This window comes from Apostichopus japonicus, chromosome 12, assembly GCF_037975245.1.
Source record: "Apostichopus japonicus isolate 1M-3 chromosome 12, ASM3797524v1, whole genome shotgun sequence".
NCBI lineage: Eukaryota > Metazoa > Echinodermata > Holothuroidea > Aspidochirotida > Stichopodidae > Apostichopus > Apostichopus japonicus.
In genome coordinates this window covers 27,444,215-27,463,389 of record NC_092572.1, presented here as the reverse complement: position 1 = coordinate 27,463,389, position 19,175 = coordinate 27,444,215, and the positions used below count along the sequence as shown (strand labels likewise).

At 37.7% G+C, this 19,175-nt stretch overlaps 2 protein-coding genes across 5 annotated transcripts in view; both read left to right on the top strand.

Annotated features, from left to right (window-relative positions):
• Positions 1-11,630, top strand: part of LOC139977178 (uncharacterized) — a 41,869-nt gene extending 30,239 nt beyond the window's left edge. For all 4 annotated transcript variants that reach the window (XM_071986412.1, XM_071986413.1, XM_071986411.1 and 1 more), the window contains 9 exons: positions 734-883; positions 2,076-2,144; positions 2,830-2,898; positions 3,090-3,161; positions 4,566-4,622; positions 6,486-6,661; positions 7,313-8,907; positions 9,466-9,592; positions 10,425-11,630. In XM_071986412.1, coding sequence (XP_071842513.1) covers positions 734-883; positions 2,076-2,144; positions 2,830-2,898; positions 3,090-3,161; positions 4,566-4,622; positions 6,486-6,661; positions 7,313-8,907; positions 9,466-9,592; positions 10,425-10,528 — 2,419 coding nt within the window. In that variant the 3' untranslated portion in view covers positions 10,529-11,630. The remainder of the gene's footprint in view (positions 1-733; positions 884-2,075; positions 2,145-2,829; positions 2,899-3,089; positions 3,162-4,565; positions 4,623-6,485; positions 6,662-7,312; positions 8,908-9,465; positions 9,593-10,424) is intronic.
• A 1,634-nt stretch (positions 11,631-13,264) lies between these two features.
• LOC139977182 (tyrosine-protein kinase JAK2-like) overlaps positions 13,265-19,175 on the top strand; it is a 67,799-nt gene continuing 61,888 nt past the window's right edge. The window contains exon 1 of the mRNA XM_071986418.1: positions 13,265-13,616. The gene's annotated coding sequence lies outside the window, so the exon portion shown is untranslated. The remainder of the gene's footprint in view (positions 13,617-19,175) is intronic.

Below are 19,175 nucleotides of genomic sequence, written 5' to 3'. Positions count from 1 at the left end.
ACAACAATTTATGCATGATCACAGAGATCTGATGTTAAGTATAGTTCACTACATTGTTTTCTCATTTGCATATCATCTTGGCCGAGACCCAAGAAGCAAATCCAAAGTTCAAACGTTAGAAAGACACCAGTCATCTTATCATCTCCAGTTGTTCGTTGAAATAGTATACTAGCAAACGGAGATGCTATTATTTGCCAGTCTTAATTACAATTATTATTTGCCAGTAATAGCTAGTTTAGAAGGCTGCCTGGTAAGTATATATAACACTCTTAGTTGGAGAGCAACTGCCCATCTAAGGATGATTTCTTACAAAGTACAGCTTTACCTTCACCTGGAAGGAAGGAGGTGGAAATAAATGTCCATATTCTTAAAGATTTATCTATACTCTCTAAGTATAAACACACTTGCCGCTGCTACATGGTACCTGTACATGTTATTTGTGATGTGCATTGCCATATGCGGTACATGACAACACGATAGACCACACATTCAACGTACAAGTCAACAATCTTTCAGAGTTGTGATCAGCATTGGCTGAGAACATATCCTTCTTAGAACAAGCATATTATCACACCCAGTATAAGGATCAGCAGATTTATCAGCATTTTGGTATCCTATAGATATAGGCTATTCTACATTCGGACATAGTGCGACATTTTATATTAAATGAGTTCTTCTAAGTAAAGTGTCATGTTATTCTTCGAATTCTTAACATTCCAATGTTTATCCCAAGAGACTTGTCGAAAAACGACCTCCCCCAGATTGGATTCGGCGTTTTCAATCAAACAGAAGAATATAAGCTGACCACGCTCATGCTACAGAGAAATCAAATTAAGATTATCAAACGAGATGATTTCCTAGGTCTGGATAAGTTAGAATACTTGTAAGTATTTTATTATGGAATATTTTAAGAGTTTGGTTAGTTGTTTTAATTAAATCGTACCTTGAGTATACAAGCCCTTTCAAACATTTATTATAATGCTGTTCAGAATTATGCGACAACTTGTTAAAGTGAGGCACAAAGATCATTAAGTTAGAACCTCTCAAAACATCAGTAAACCATTTACATAATCTTCGAGGCTTTAAAGACTATATGTGCTGTCAAGAGAAATTATATTACTTTGTTGCCAAGGACATGAACGTGCAACAGCTTGGCGAGTGGATATATCGGTCTACGTATCGCGATGTCGGCACCAAGTGTACCATTCGAGATGAACTTTTTTATTGCGCAAGATTAGTAAATATTCATAATTACGTTGCAATCTTATAGACTGGGGTGAAGTCCTACAACATAAATTCAAATAAGTTACAACTATACACCATAGTATTAAGTACAATATATCATCCTGTCACAACTTGTTGAGCTTTTTAAGAAAAGGTTGGCAAAATCCATCTTTGAAAGAAATTAATTGCATCATCAATGCCAATATTAAACATTTTCACAGCATCAAAAGTCATCGTGGTATCAGAAATATATTTACAGCATGAAGGCAAAAAATCAAGAAGTATCGCACCAACGGGTTTCACCAGCCTGAAGCCTGTTCCGCAAACAGATGATTGATAATGCACTTCTTAATAGTCACTAGAATTAGCACGTAGATTTCCTGTAAAAGCAATGCATTGTAGATTGTTAATACAAGCTTACTTAACGGCCTTAATTAACCATCAGGAGGGCGAATGTACGTTAATTCAGTTATGCCTAACTTAATATAGGCATACACATAGCCAGTCATGCAGAAGAATTGTTTATCCAAGGCATATATTATGCTATTATTTCCATCTTGTTTAGAACTGGTGTATTGCCTGACATTAACAAATTAATAACAAAATAAAACAAGATTAAATATATGATTTTGATGCTACAGGCCATTATTTTCATGCGACAGCTGTTGTTGTTGTTGATGTTACTCTTCCTTGTTGCTGTTTAAAACGATGCTAATTCTCATGTTTTTTGTATTGTTCTTTTTTGGGTCCAACGATAAATTTTGTCATATGAAAACGGACTGTGTATCTCCATAAATCTGCAACAAAAGCATTCTTTCTTTGAGATTTTGTTTTGTCCACTGTATTTTCAGATGCTTGTTTAGCAATCAGATTCATACCATTGAAGATAATTCATTTCACCGGATGAATCTGCGGTACATGTAAGTTCCAAAATTGATTAAAATCAATCGATACGTTTTTATCAGCCGTTTTTATAATTCTGTGTTTTTTCTAAGAATAACGCAAGCTATATACGGTCACAAATATATATATTTACTTAATTTTTGCGACATTATTGTAACTTTATTTATGCTATACTTCATAATTATTTCCTTCTGTAGTGTTGGCTTTGTTACACGATTAATGTTATATAATCTTCAGGAGTAATCGAAAATTGAATGATAACTCAAACAAAATATTACAATCAACATAAACAAATTCTACTCTCCATTGTATTTCACAAATTAATAATTGCATCTGTTTTATTTCTATTGTCCTGTTATGTTTTCTGTCTGGCTCTTGTGAATATTCATATAAAATATTGTCTGTTGAAAATGGGTACAAACTTAAACAACGACATTTAACTTTAATTTAAATATTCAATCCGAGTCGAATAGTTTACGAATACTCAACTCAATTACAATAAATCTCAAAATTATATCCGCAAATTCAATAATACTGACAAACTATTGAAAAAGAAACTGAAGTAAATATAAGATAACTATAAAGTAACTATAAGGTAACTATATGGTACCTTTAAAGTAACTATTGTAATTCTCAAGATTCTGATTCTCGTTTCATGTGTTTTTACTCGTTTGTATTGCACTTCTCATTAACTATCTTCAGATATCTGTTCCAAAACAACTTAACTAACATCACTGGAAATCCTTTTGGAAGCAACGTTTTGGCGCAATTGTAAGGAACTCGTCATTAATTTACTTCAAGTAAAACATTATTTAATATGAGTATAACCTATGAAGAACAATCTGTCCAAGTTTCCCTCTGTTTTCATTTGATCTCTTTTTAATATATTCCACTATGAAACGAAAGAAACCAATTTTATTTGAAATTATTTATATTGTTCTTATTTTATCATATATCTGCAGGCAAATATACAGGAATGAAATAAAGTACTTTGCCCTAGAGTCCTTCGTAAAGATACCGATTAATACTACAATGTGAGTATGAAAAAGGTAGACACTAGTACCGTTATATGTGCGTACCCAATATGGCAATGAGTACTCTTCGTGGGTACCGAGCATGTCCATCGGTATACCAAACAAAAGGACGATTAGTGCAATAATATGGACATAAAATGTTGCCATAATATTGTATGTGAGTACCAAACATGAACTTTGGTACCACGTATATATGTTGTGAAAGATAGAATGGGCTATCGCGATGAAAGTAGCAAGCATGGCCGTTGTTACCACTATACGTGACTAGCAAACGTGGACATTACTATCAATATGTGAATGCCGAACGGCATGGTCTTCATAACACTGTGTGCAGGTACCGTGCGTGACCGTAAGTCCAATAAACTGTCGTAATTATAGACAAGACTACTTCTAAATGTAACTTCCAAAAGACATGACAATAAGTAGAACTATTTGAAACATTTCTGTAAAATATCATCTAAATGCTTCTGTTCATACAGGATGCATCATTTTCTTATCTACCGTCGGCTCAAAGAGTATAGTTGTGATTTTATGGTCATCGTGTTGCATACAACAAACGCCAACTAACCGTAACGAACTAACTAAAGAAAGAAAGAATCTGAAACGTAGTAATCTGTTACGGGTACATTTGCACGACTGCTGGTGACACATATCAATTGTATCATATTTATTACACATTATTGTTATTAGATCATATCACACTCTTCAGTTTAAGCTTATAAAGTTTCATTCATAGCCCTTGCAAAGATTGGAGTATCTCCTTTGGGTGACATGCGTAGCGTGAGCTAGAATCGATGGTGCTACTGATTTTTCCTCATTGTGGCTGTTTTTCCTGTCTGCCTTTAAAACTCAATGATGGCTTTGGTCACAAAATGATAGCTCCATGCAACCTGCTTTTAAAGACTGCCATTAGTCCAGTTTGTATCTCTAAACCACTTTGTCCCTCTCAATATCCGAGTCTTCTCAATGACATTGACTTGACTACCTATTCTAATATTAGCTCAGTTCCAAGGATACAACCAGCCGATACTTATAGCTGGTACAGCAACTATTGTTCATGTTCCACAACCGTGCATCAGTAATTACTGCTTTGTTTTCGTAACACGGTAACATGTGTTACAGGTGACACTTTAATAACTGCAAAGCTGTTAACTTGTTCCCATGTAAGACAAACAAAGAACTGCGCGACTTGACAAGGAGTCTATCCAGATGAGAATGCCTACGAGATGAAGCAAAGGAGATACGACCTGTCTGACCGTTTCAGTGACTGTCAATCTATTCTTGCCCTTTGATCGTAAGCTTTAATGTACTATTGAAAAAATGTGTCGGAGAAACTTAAACATACGGTATTGTGAAGCCTATGTATAACTGAATACTTTCTAATTTACTATTTGTTATCTACAGATATCTCAATTGTAACTTCTTTGATTCCATACCAAGAAACCTAAAACATGATAATGTGTGAGTATGTTGTTTGTAGAATCTTTACTGAATTTACTAGTGGTAAAATTGGACTGTTTATAGATAAATAAAAATAAACGTTTGTAAAATTTTTGGCTCTAATAGTTGACAAACAAATCATGACATCATGTTTAATCGCGAAGATACGAAGTTTTGAAAGTTATGAACGTAAATTGTAAACAACAAAGTGAGTAAAATTCGTTGAAAACTGATTGTTTTTCAATATTATATCAAGCATTTGTTCCGAGCAGATAATGTTTGTTTGAAGAAAACATTAACGTCATTGAATCATTAATTAACAGTAAAAATTTCTCAAATAAGCTTAAAAGGTTACCATGTTAGCATTTACTTCAGTAGACATAGCATATGTCTTTCTTCACGTTCACAATTTTCTCGAAGTTAGCTGTAACTTTTTCCTTCTCCTCGCCCTTACAGAATAAATAAAGTATTACCTTCTATAGCCAGTCGTTCGCTTTCAGAATGAACTCGATATAACCTCATATCACCCGTATAGTTTGTTATTTTTTGAAGTTCCCTTACTTCTCCTTAGTATAACAACTTTACACTTCTTACCGTTACAGTTATAAGGTGTTTGAACATGTTCGTACCACAGTGCCGTGAAATTGTGAACGGGTTAAAACCATAGCCAGTTTCTGATAATGACTTTATAAGAATCTGGTTGCAGAATTCTCAGTTCTTAGCAATATTTTGTATTCCGAAATGCTTCTTGTTCATGCGCCAAATTGCACTCTAAAGTGGAAAAAACGTTAGAAGAATGAAGAAAAGTGTCATACTGATCAAGGAATATCAACATATTGTAAAGACAGATTTTGCATTTCGTTCCCTTATACTTTGTTACGTTGTTCCCGCCTTTCCCATTCCTTGTTTGTCAATTCTATCGACAACAAAATAAACTGATAATGAAAGACTGGATATTTTTGAGTAAATAATGACAAACGGATCGAAAAGGGTAAACTTTACAAGTTTATAGTGCCATCAGGTGCCCTGGCAATAACACGCAATGGGAAACAGCGGTAGCAGAATTTAATCCATCTATATATTTAATTTCTCTGTAAAGCAATGCGACTAAAACACAACTTCGCTAGATGATGCTAAAGATGTATGGGAATTTACTTCGGAAGAATATTCCATATTGGGATAATTGCCTGGAACATTCGACGTCACTACAAATTGTATTTCATTGTTTTCCAAAACATTCAAAATGTTTGCATTTCTTAACACTTCTCGGATACGAAATTTCTATTCGTCGGGTGTACCAGATATTGGTCTATCCATTCTTGAGATTTAATAAACTGTACTTTGTACAAACTTCATCTGCACAATAGGTGTGTCTCATATCTAACCCCGTGGAAAGAGCAAAGCCAACCATCGTCATTGACCTTTGAAAACGACGAAAAACTTGGGCATTGTCAGTTCAGCCATAATCGCGCTTGGGTTTGTAATGTAATTCGTTATATTGTACGGTGGTCAATATCCTTATATGGTTTCGCTAGTGCTATTTCTAAAATATAGAAGTGTTGGTTTAAACCTTTCAATGGCGATGTTTCATTCACAACATTGGTTAGGCTACATGCACCTTGAAAATATGAAAAGAAAGGGAACTTAAAGATATCACCTCCAAGTGGCACAATGAAATCACACATTGACAAAATGATATACCTCCCGGACACAATGTCTAAGCTATGATATATCCCAGACGGAGATACAGACTTTACGTAGGTTTTTGAGACAGATGTTCATCGCCGAGTCAGCAGTTATACCTGGTTCAATTGAATCAATGATGATGGATGGGTTTGTTTGAAATTGTTTCACCTTTGTCGCGGTTTCTATTATTTTCATCAGAAATTGTGTGAGTCCGTCGTTGTTACCTTCAGTGCGAGCAAATACATGGACCGTTGACGCACTTATTTGGGATGGCTTTGAATGTGACATTTTTCCTGATTATTTCCTTTGTACACCATGTGGACCAGGAACATACGGTGATCAAATTGAGCGTGGATGTCACCCATGCCCAATAGGTAATCAAACATCCTCCTAAATGCATTTTGTTTAATAATTACAAGAAACGACAAAATTATCTAAGAAACAAAACAAAAACAAGCAACAACGACTTTCTTGCAAGAAGATAGATTTGGTGATTATCAGGTGCTTTCGTGAGAGCTAGGAGAATAATTTGTGTATAGAAGTATCACTTTCAAAAATCAGTCATTCAAAAGTGACAGGAAATTTGTTGCCTGACTTTGTAAGAAATAATATTGTAGCATGTTATACATTACAATAACACTGGATCTTACAGATTATTTGTGTTCGTCGCCCTGGGCAAATGTCAGTCTAAATCTCTATGAACATTCAACAATTGTGACAAATGTATCTGCAATGAAGAGCTATACATACGGTTAGGTTGATATTGACCAGCATTATTTTCACACTATATAAGTATAAGACGACTAGAAACCACCGAAAAAGAAAACAATAGTTGTTTGGAGCATGGTAAAATATGAAATGACACGTCCCATGGATAAGCATCTTTCCCCGTCGTACAGACGCAACGTTATCTTTCTCTCAGTCGATCACAAGTTGTAATTGGCGGCTACAATGTCATCGGTAAACTATACATCCGACAGACAGACATTTGTAATGATTGTCTCCATTTATGCCCTTTAACTCAGGTGGATTTTACCAGGATGAAATTGCTCAAACAAGACCAAAGGCGGGAACACCATGCAAGTTATGCAACCCTGGAACTTACGTCATACATGGGCACGGTACCTCAGCAAAGGAATGTGAGGTTTGTCCAGAAGGAACCAATCAATCAAGACACGCTGGGTATCGCGCGTGTTACTGCAAGGATAATTATGCGCGCATGAATCGATATGGGCCCTGCTTTCTTTGTCTCGAAGAAGGATTAAACTGCAGTCATGAATTCCAATCCCTGTTACCCGGGTACGCGTGGAACTGGAGCTTTCCCTATGCGAATATCAGTTACTACGAGCAGTTTGTTGTAAGCTTAAGAGATGACCCTGCAACTGCACCGACAAACTACACAGGTGAAGTACCACGCATATTCAAGTGTCCTCGATTGGAAAGCTGCGCTAACGACAATGAAAGCATCTCTGGAAACTGTGCTGTGGGTTATAGAGGTTGGCTGTGTACCAACTGTCAAGCCGGATATTATTCTGTACTTACATTATGTGTCCCTTGTCCAACTATGGCCGTTTTGATCGCAGAAACTTGCATATTCTTCTTTGTATGTGGTCTATCCTGTTTCTTGTTATCCTGGCAATTTAAACGGAACACTTCAGGCAAGGAAAGAACATCGCGATCATTTATTGACGTAATAATCGCGAGAATAAAGATTTTACTCGGATTTTATCAAGTTGTTGGGGAGATATTTACTTCTTTGCACAATATCAATTGGTCTGGACCTTTAGTTGTCTTGGGGAAGTTTATTGCCGCCTTTGAAATAAACATATTGCGTTTGTTTGTTCGTCCAAGATGCTTCGACGAGAAACTGGATCTCAACCCCAAAATACAATTCCTTATCGGAGCTATTTTACCTGTTCTTGTGGTGTTGATTCCTTTCACATTTTACCAAGCCAAAAAAGTGTACGTCTTCATTAGATTCTCACTAATCATTCGTATATCCTATCGTTCTCACTTTGAGAAACTCAAAACTTCCCTCTTCGCATGTGTGGTCGTCTTATGGTTTTTAATTTACCCACCTGTGTGTTCCGTTATATTTAGCCTATATCCGATATCCTGTAAAGCTTTCAGCTTAAATCAAGATAAAACTCACAATATCACACGTCTCCGGTCGGATTTCGATACTGATTGCGCAGGATTGAGGGCGTACCACATCTCTGCGTTTATCCTCACCATCACTTACGTCATTGCATTTCCAGCAGGTCTGCTGTATCTCCTACATGATAACCATTCGTCGCGGGCTACGGACAATTCTACATTAAATGTAGTCACGCTTGATGACGAATCTGTTGATTCAAGTACACCTTTATTAATCAACGATGCTCACAGGAAACCGGCTCCGCAAGTCTGGATCAAATTTTTCTGTGAAAGCTACAAAACGGAATATTGGTTCTGGGAAATCATAGAATTGTCTCGGAAAGTTACTCAAACCTTGCTTATTACACTGTTCGGCTGGGAGGACAGACTGACGGTGATCCTAACGACTTGTATCTCTGTCAGTTTCCTTCTCCTACATGCCCGATGCCGACCAATGAACAGCTCATACGAGCAAGGCCTACAGGTAAGTGTCCCCCTAACCCCCTTCTTGATACAAAATATCTCCACTTTGAATTTTGTGACTGCGTGCATTTAGCAGAATCCCGATGCCAGGGGCGTACATTCACCGTTTATCCAGGGGTTGCAGAGTGATTTTGTGGCTGACAAGTCTTTTTTAACTCCTATTTATTAAATAAACATTTGAAAAATAAATAGCTGGGAATGCAATTGGTTGCCCTGGGGTATTTTATTAGGTTTGGATTTCTAATTGCTCGTTACAATAGTTGGTATTCCTTGACATATGTTAATCTTCTAGAATTGCTTGTATATCTGACTGTGTATTGTGCTACATTAAATGTGCTTTATCATATGTTTATATTGTGATGTTCATTTGGATGATAAATGTAATAAGTGACAAATGAATGTGTGATTTACCTAAGTGTTTGTAAATATATGAATTCTAGAGAGAATCTTGTTTTCTTTTCACACAAGAATTCACAAGAAACTAAATTTATAAAACATGAAACTAAGGCTTAAATCAACTGATGTTTCGTTTAATCTGATGTTTTATTATCACTTGCAGATGTTTTCTCTGACGGTTATTTTCATTAACGTCATTGTTGCTGCTAACCATTCCTCTGATGATGACGAAACCACCATATCAGTCATCCTTGTGGTTCTAAACATCTTTGTATTGATGATCATAGCAGGTAATACTGATGTGAATGCCAGATTCCATCTACCATCCATCCATCCATCCATCCATCCATCCATCCATCCATCCATCCATCCATCCATCCATCCATCCATCCATCCATCCATCCATCCATCCATCCATCCATCCATCCATCCATCCATCCATCCATCCATCCATCCATCCATCCATCCATCCATCCATCCATCCATCCATCCATCCATCCATCCATCCATCCATCCATCCATCCATCCATCCATCCATCCATCCATCCATCCATCCATCCATCCATCCATCCATCCATCCATCCATCCATCCATCCATCCATCCATCCATCCATCCATCCATCCATCCATCCATCCATCCATCCATCCATCCATCCATCCATCCATCCATCCATCCATCCATCCATCCATCCATCCATCCATCCATCCATCCATCCATCCATCCATCCATCCATCCATCCATCCATCCATCCATCCATCCATCCATCCATCCATCCATCCATCCATCCATCCATCCATCCATCCATCCATCCATCCATCCATCCATCCATCCATCCATCCATCCATCCATCCATCCATCCATCCATCCATCCATCCATCCATCCATCCATCCATCCATCCATCCATCCATCCATCCATCCATCCATCCATCCATCCATCCATCCATGCATCCATCCATGCATCCATGCATCCATCCATGCATCCATCCATCCATCCACCCACCCATCCATCCTTCCATCCATCCACCCACCCACCCTACCAACCCATCCACTCATCCACCTATCCACCCACCCACCATCCATCCATAATGTTCTACTGAGATATTTGATTTCCAATTGACAGGGGAGTTGCTCTTGACAATGGCCATCAACTTGAAGAACAGCGGCATAGCAGCCAGGATATATAGCTACATCGCTGACAGGGCTACCAGCACTATAGGCGACTGATTGGCATCCGTAGACATATGCCATTTCTCACTGACCGAATAATCATTCTGTTTCCAAAGATGGATCTATGGGCCAAGTATACGAAAGTTACTCTTTGCATTGAATTGCATATACTGTACCGTCTGGTGGATTCTACCATCGAAAAGAAAGATAATGTAGACAACCCGTAAACATACTTTCATCTGTTTTTACGATCCAGCCATGTCTCGCGAGGGAAGACACGATTGCTTCTAAACTTGAAAGTTTTGCAGATAATAAACTAGAACATATCACGTTAACTGCTCGGGACATATGAAGCTCATGAGGGGTCAAACGGGGCGACAACCAGATGCTCATGGTAAATTTATGGGCCCTTGAAATGATATGGGATAAACATGAAGAACTTATCATTCTTCGTGTATCTATACAATGAACTTACCGAAGATTTAGAAAAATGACCTTTAACTGTATACTAGGCCCTGGAACCTGGTGGTTACAACCCACATAATTTTGGAGGGATGAAAGCCCTACGGTTGACGATCTCAATCGGCTTTTGTATTGCTAACACGTACACTTCAACATGTTTTAAAGTGAAGCAGTACTAATATCGGTGCTTTAAAATCGATATCAACTGTGCTGGTGCCCTTTACATTAAATTTTGTGTAAATGTAAATATGTGTTTCGTGCATTTTGAAAACCACTTGAGAAACTACAGCGCCGTCTAAAATTTCACTGTAAAGTTAGTTAATAGTCTATCTCTCAGTTGTCGATCAGCATGCATGTTGTTGGTACTCTTTCTCTAGCCCTTCGTTAAGGATTCTTTTGTTGCTTTGTTTTGTATTTTCGGATTGCTCATCACTCATTTCATCTCTTTGACGAAATTACCCCCAAAACACATTCCGAGAAAATGAATCCTTTGTACATGTCTTTTATCAAGCTTCCATTAGGGCGGCTGGTTTACCACGCAAACTATTTATGAACATTAATGAAATGGCGTAATACCATGGTCATGCATGCAATTACGTATTAACCAGTGCATCGAATGTGTCGTGTAATCTGACGTAATGATCAGAAAGCAGATATTTGCCACGCTTACACGATTAAAAGAGGTGAATAATTTTCAGTCCTGCTTTACTTTTTGTTTTATTCTTTGGCTGGCAATAAAAGCCTGCATTTGTCGTCTACTAAACAAGGTAACTTAATGTTTGTAACCGGTGCTGTGGCCGAGTGGATAAAGGCGGTGGCATTTGAAGCAATGAGGCTTAGCAATCGGGAGGTTGCCGGTTCGATACCCGGCTGGGTCATAGAAAGGTCGTTTTTTTCATCAAAAGAGCAATGTACGGTTTTCCCATCTGGAATAAATTTCTTAACTGAAAAGATTTCAAAATTCAGCGAAAATGTTGAAGTGGAAGCCACCCGACGTCTAAGCTGTAATCCATAAGCCCTTGCGAGTTTTCGCACATTTGTGGTCGCTTAAGCGCGTCCGCATGGAAAGCCGTTTGAACATGTAATAAGGAATTTTCAGATATCTCGAAATAATTTCAGATATCTCGAATTCAATTTTAGATATCTCGAATTCAATTTCAGATATCTAATTATCCTTATTAAATGTTAAAACGGCTTTCCATACGTCCGTAAAAAAAAAAAGGAATCGTATTTGATTATTATTAAAATATAAGGAAAAAACTGCTTATTTGTCACTAAAGATACTAGTGTCACCCCAGGTAAGTCACCAACCCCTGCCAGTATTAAAGACGACGTCGATTCTTCATTTTCTTTCCTATGGTGAAACTAAAGCTATATACAACTATACTAGGAAACATACGATGGTATTATTAATAACACAAATTAAGTAACAAGGTTAGCAGGGATAAATAGTCTCCATCAAGGACAGTGCAAACTCAACCCCCCCCCCCCCCAAAAAAAAAAAAAAAACAGCCACATAGAAACCTCTATTTCATTTATGAAAGTACAACAAAATCTGGCAGTATAGTCATTTGAAGTTCATTCACAAGCCATTATTGAAGAACAATTATGCCACAGGTTTTCTGTAACTTAAGACAATGGCCTCTGGTTGAAAAAAAAAAAAAACGTTTATAGACCATAGCATCCCCTTCCCACGTACCTGTTGTCGATATTTTCCTAAGTTTTCCCCTTACATATGTTTCCCTCCCACACCAAACACCCACACAATTATATTTTGTAAACTTAGTGGAATATGTCGTAAGAGAGCAGACGTTCTTGCACTATGATTGAAGCGAGACAAAAATGTAACAAAGTATATTCGTAAACGTTCTCGTCTCCTTGACCACAGAGGATTCCTTATCCACATAGATTCCCTTCACGGCTCGGCACCGTAGTCAGGCCGAAACAGCTGACAGGGGGCCGACCTCTTCCCGACTGTTCTGCCCCTCCGAACCTATCGGAGCTATAATCATATGAACAAAAAGTTCACAAGATACATGACATCATGGGAATCCACTTTAAATTGTTCGTACCCCTCCAGCTCAAATTCGTGGCTTCGGGTTTTACTTCGCCCCGTGCAAATATTTATCGTCGCCGTTGACGAGAAATGAGAACACGATGACGTACTTTTACGTCATATAGATGCACAGTTTACCCAGTTTCGCGACTAACCGGAAGTACTTGCAGGAAGTACGACGTTCAATTACAATGAAGTTTCCCTATAGGCCGTACAGTACATATGTACAATAACAAGATCTCCACTTACCCCGCATATTATAAGTAGCCTATGTATTTATACAATACTATTACTAGTATGCTAACTTGTTGTTACGCTTAAATACCATACGATAACCTAGTGAAGTAACTGATTAATAACGCGTATTTAACAAAGTAGTAGTAAACTAGAATTGTTTTACAAATAGTTATCTGGTGTTTGTCTTTCAAATAACCATTGTAGTTACGAGACGTAATAACACTAACTAGGTTGATAACGGTGATACGTGTGGAGATTTTTATGCCTGTGCAGCCTACCGAAATTTAGCCTAGGCCTATCAAACGAGCACTGCAGAGTGTCAACACAGCAAATCAGCGTACTGTCAACCAACCAATTTTTTTTTAACGGAAGGAAAGCCGCGTTATATAGGTGAGTTTCGTACCCTTTAAGGCTAGGTCTGATAGTAAGGCGTTGGCAATTACTTGTATGTTAGCATGGTGGGGTGAATTACTGTAGGCCTATGGCGAATTCGAGCCTCATAAGGCTAACGACACTATAGACTATAGGCATAGCATATAGGCCTAAGCTTCCTAACATAACTAATAGGCCCAGTCCAATAGTTAATGCATAGGCTCTAAAATTCTTTAGCTTAAAGGCATTGAAGACTCACCCCAAACCGCGTGCCGCGCTCTGAAAAAGGTAACTTTCCGTTGCTTGCAAGTGAAGTTTTCAGCTTGTGGCTACAAAATGCAGACACTGTGCTGCTGAATGCGGTCACACTAATTAGCGTCAACAGGCCGATTTCACGACAACTCACGACAACTCAATACAACTCAAGACAACAAGTTTAAAATACCATCAAATACAATTGATGTTATCAGAGTATATCTGGAAACACCGTTAAAACTGACTGGAACCAGCGTGCATGCATATTTTTTCACGGGAAAAAATGTTTTTGTCGTAAAAATCGCCAACTTTTTCTTAACGTTGAATTGGACGACGTGATGCTATTGCGCTTGCGCAATGCCATCGGACCGAACCATTATAATATGGGTTGGTTTGTGCTAGGTTTGGGAACTGCATTGTGTACAGTGTCGGTAAGGTGGGTTGACGTAGTAATAAAGCACCAAAGTATGGTGAATGAACTCCAAATCAAATTATTTAATGTTTTAAATATAATGAATATTTCTTATTGTTTTTCCATTGTAATTTACATATGTGATTATCAACTTTACAGAGTCTTTCTTACCATCATTTTGCCTGGTTTTATTTTGTGGGCACCATTCTCGATTGAAAACTTGCACTTACCTGTAGTGTAATGGTTCGGTCCAATGTCATTGCGCAAGCGCAATAGCATCACGTCGTTCAATTCAACGTTAGGAAAAAGTTGGCGATTTTTACGAAAAAAAAATTTTTTCCCGTGAAAAAATATGTATACACGCTGGTTCCAGTCAGTTTTAAACATGTTTCCAGATATACTCTGATAACATCAATTGTATTTGAGGGTATTTTAACCTTGTTGTCTTGAGTTGTCGTGAGTTGTCGTGAAATCGGCCTGTTGACGCTAATTAGTGTGACCCGCTGAATGCACTGTAACCTAGTGTCTAATTACCGAAGGTAGCAAGCTGTGTGCGTATTTTCTGGGATCGATGGTGGTGTCTAACACTTCTGTTACCCCTCATTCGAAACTAGGTCAGATTACCAGCATTAGACGTTTCTTTTTGCGCGAGTCTTCACACCCTTTAATTCGCAGACATTTTACTTATTTTGAAACAAAAACTTATTAAACTGGAAAGTTTTCTTTGGATGTAACGGTATGAAAACTTGCACCATTTGAGAATGTATGTCTGTTACTATTAGTACAAGGTCTAGGCCTAGCCTAGCACAGTTTAACTTCAACTTACAGTGGTGTTCCATCGAGGTTGACCTAGTCGTCCAATTTAAAATGTCCGCAAACATCTGAAAATGTCCGGATCTGTCTGGTTCCGTCTGAGCGTCCGGTTAAAAAAAAAAAAACACCTCAAACCCAGTATTCATAGTCCAAAGTGTCCAAAAACGTCTGAGGTTAAGTTTACTAGCCTAAAGGGAACAAAAGAGCATTTGCACGGCTGCGACTATTCCTCAGTGTCACTGTGATAACAATAGCTGTCTGTAAGGATTACATGTTCACTGACAAAACCCTGTGCAAAAATGTTTACTTACTACTGTAGCAAGTGCTATCTTGAAACTTTTTTTCAGTCCTGTCAGCTGGATACAAAAATATTAATATCTCTTAATACCTACTCCAATTTTCATTCACACTGATAAATAATTTTATTAGAAGCTTGCTAAGTTCAACATTCGATTTGCCGTCTCGTCTATTTTAATATGACGTTTGAGTACCGAAATGATCAACACAGTTTGCGATATACAGTACTTAAATGCAGTACTTACCTGTACCAACGAGTTAAATTTTATTTTTATAACCCGAGAATCAGGGTTCGCAGGTTTCTTCCGGGGGTGGAAAAAACCGCGGAATAAACCGTGGTTTTTTCCACTCGGAAGAAATAGGTTTCTTCCAGTTTCTTCCGGACAAAATGGAAGAAACTCATTTTTTGGGGAAAAACTTTTGATAAAGTTTCATAACAACCTGCAATGATTTCTAACTATGTAATAAATGGACAAGAAGCACTATAGTGTCATCTAGGTAGTCTATATCTAGGTTTGGAGCACATGACCTGCCTCCAGCATATACTGTACATACACAATATAGTACTAGGCTACTGTAGCATCGGACAATTAAAGGATTGGTTCAGGTGTCTGATATGTCTTTCTTGTATGAAAGAGCTTAAAAAAACAAACAGAAAAGTGAAGAAACTACCATGATAGCATGCTCTGTTAAGGAGATATGACACTTTGAAGATTTCAAAATTTCTTTGCAAATGACTGGTGTAGAAAGACTAACTGTAAGGGTGTGATGTCACATCCTCACTTCCTTAACATGTGTCAATATATTTCATTAAAAAATAATTGCATATTTTTCAAAAATCTAAAAAAATTGCATCAAACATTCTTCAGATGTTAAATGTCAAATACTTCCCTTGACACATATGAGATCTCCTGACGTATCTTTTGGTTGTAAGTCATAAAATCTTACAAAATATTTTAATAAAATAACAAAGATTTTCAGGACTGTGAGGATATGACGTCACAGCTACTGTAGTCTGATTTCAGCAGTTCCTACACAATCAGATAGAACTTTAGACTTGAATATCTCCTAAACGGAAAAAGATATTTGAATAATTTCTTCACTATAGGGTTTCTTTTATTGTCCTCTTTCATATAAGATAAACATTTGTGACACCTGAACTAGTCCTTTAAGGGAACAACTATGGGCAAGCAATATTTTGCAGACCAGAATGGTCCTGATTATAGCCCAGTTCTTAGTTAAAAACTAGTTTCTGAGTGGAGGGACAACTGTGCCCTGGAAACTAGTGTAGGCCTACTACAATGCACCCTCATTACTACGATTACATTGACCACTACATGACCATATTTTGTGGAGATTGAACTCTTCAGGGTTACAGATTAGACTAAAAGTTGTAGTGTGAAATGAGGGCTGGCTCATGGTCAGCTGTGTTTAATTGTGGGTGTTTGTTCTTTTGCTGTTGGGATGACAAGTCCTCCTATTAACTACAAGTTGCAATTTAGGGAGTTGCCAAAATCTAATAGATCTATATTGTTCCGCTATTTGCTTGGTGTTCATTGTATTAAATCCTCAGTGCATGGGCCAATCCAGGTTAATCATTCATAAAGTATGGCCAGTTATGCAATTCTGGTTGATGAGGGGATCGCGAGATGATAAGTATTCCTTCAATATTGTGATTTATAAGCAAACATCTTTTGGTCTAGAAAAAACCCAAAATTATATTCAAAACAAAAACATCATATTTTGATGGTTTCAATGGCATGCATTTCAGTCACATGGTGGTAAGCTATTTGTCTCTTTATCATGTATGTGGGCTGTGCTGCCTATATGCCAATTATCACAGTTTCTTCCAGTTTCTTCCGGTTTCTTCCAGTTTCTTCCGGAAGAAACTGGAAGAAACCTGGAAGAAACAGGTTTCTTCCAGTTTCTTCCACGTCCCCGGAAGAAATAGGTTTCTTCCGGAAGAAACCGAACCCTGCCGAGAATAATGCCATATACAAACACAAGAAAGCCACATACGAACTTAATCCCGCTCGCGATCCCTACAGTACATGAAAGTGCTTTTCTTGCAAACCAATGGTTAGGCAAGATTTTCCCATTGACTTAGTGTTGTGTTAGACTACCATGTGGTCGAAGATAGCAGCAATAATAAACGTATGGTAATTCTTTGTCGCAAGAAGTGTCGTACTTACAAAATAATCAGTGGATTTGAGTATACTAAAACAAAAACTTTGAACAAAAAAAGGTGTTACATAAAAGAAAGTTATAAATCTAACAATGTAGGAAAACATTTTCCAATTGCATGACATTTTTCGTTGACTGTTCGATTACCAACTAAAAAACATTTTGAGGATTCACAGACTGGTTAGCCATGGCGAAAATGTTCAAGCACAGTATAAAATGGCACTATGATGCTTACCAGCTCCATGCAACTTGCATTATAATAACCAGTTGTAAACGAACATGAAGGAGTAAACTAAAATGGGTGCCTTGCAACATTAAGTATATATCATTAGGGAGTTTTCATATTCCTGTTTCATGCGTACTTTGCTATCTTTCGAATTTCTTAACCCCCATTCCCAGACACGTATCCCAATTGCGGGTGAGCGCTCAGAATTGACTGCCCTTGAAATCTAGGTCTTGTCCTGGTTCTGCTGACACAGACCTGACACCTGTTAATTTGCATTCCACTTTGAGCCAGCAAACAATAAATTCTTAAAACTGTGGCAAACTGCCAGGAAAACGTGCCACAATATATTAAGCCATTTCTTAATCTTGAGAGGAGGAGGGGTGACCCAAGCGGACCCTTTGCAGCAACCTACAAGTACAAGTATGTGCGCAGTCCCGCGAAACAGCAAGATTTAACGTCCCTGGAGTGTGTTTCTCAAAATGTTCAAATTTGCGCAATATATATACATCTTATTATTGGCCAAAAAAACCCCCTTCGATAACCATCAAAAAAAAAAGAGGAAAATAACTGGAAGCCTGGACCTTGAACGGTGAGAAACAGACACTTCATCTACTGTACTGTAGGGTCAAACGTTGGTAAGATCTGCGTATTACGAGTACTTCTGATGTTTCCGACATGTTAAACATTGTTACATTTCGTGGCACCTTTTGTGTCTGGTTATGGCAGTACGTTGGGCGGTATCAGTTTAGAAACTTTGAATGAGGTACAGGAGTGACATGTTAAAACAATGAAGTGATTTTAAATCTTGATATGAAAGGTCTTGAGGATAGCAGGTTCCATCTGGATCTCCGAAGACTTGTGTTGCACTTTAACATTTTTGGTTGTATATCGGCAGGTAGTACACAATAAAGTAACGATGCTGTAGTGTATTTATGTTCGTTATTCAGTCTGGGATTTATTGGATTACTTCATGTGTTCTGTACTAGTTCCGTACTAACTTGTTTTGAAAATGTTTTGAGCCTAGGTAAAATGATATCTTTGTGGAACGGAAGGCACTATCATCAATATGTCAGACTGTATTTCTCTTTTTATTTTGATACTGCTCCTACTCCCTCTGCTTCTTGTTTTGTTTTGAAAAGTTAGTAAATAGTTGTTGTAAATTGTACGCTTTTGTCAAAACAAGACGCTACTTCAATATATTTCTTCACAGCAATTTTGTGTTCAAACTTGTATCACCTTTGATTTTTTTCGTAGCAGAAATACATCCCTGTACTGATAGTTTAAATTCCGTCCAGATTATCGGATAGATTTCTGACGTTGTAAGCTGGTATTAGAAGTGCCTCTAGAATCGTTTTTGGATAGAAACATAATTTAGCTTGAGCGTCCGAGT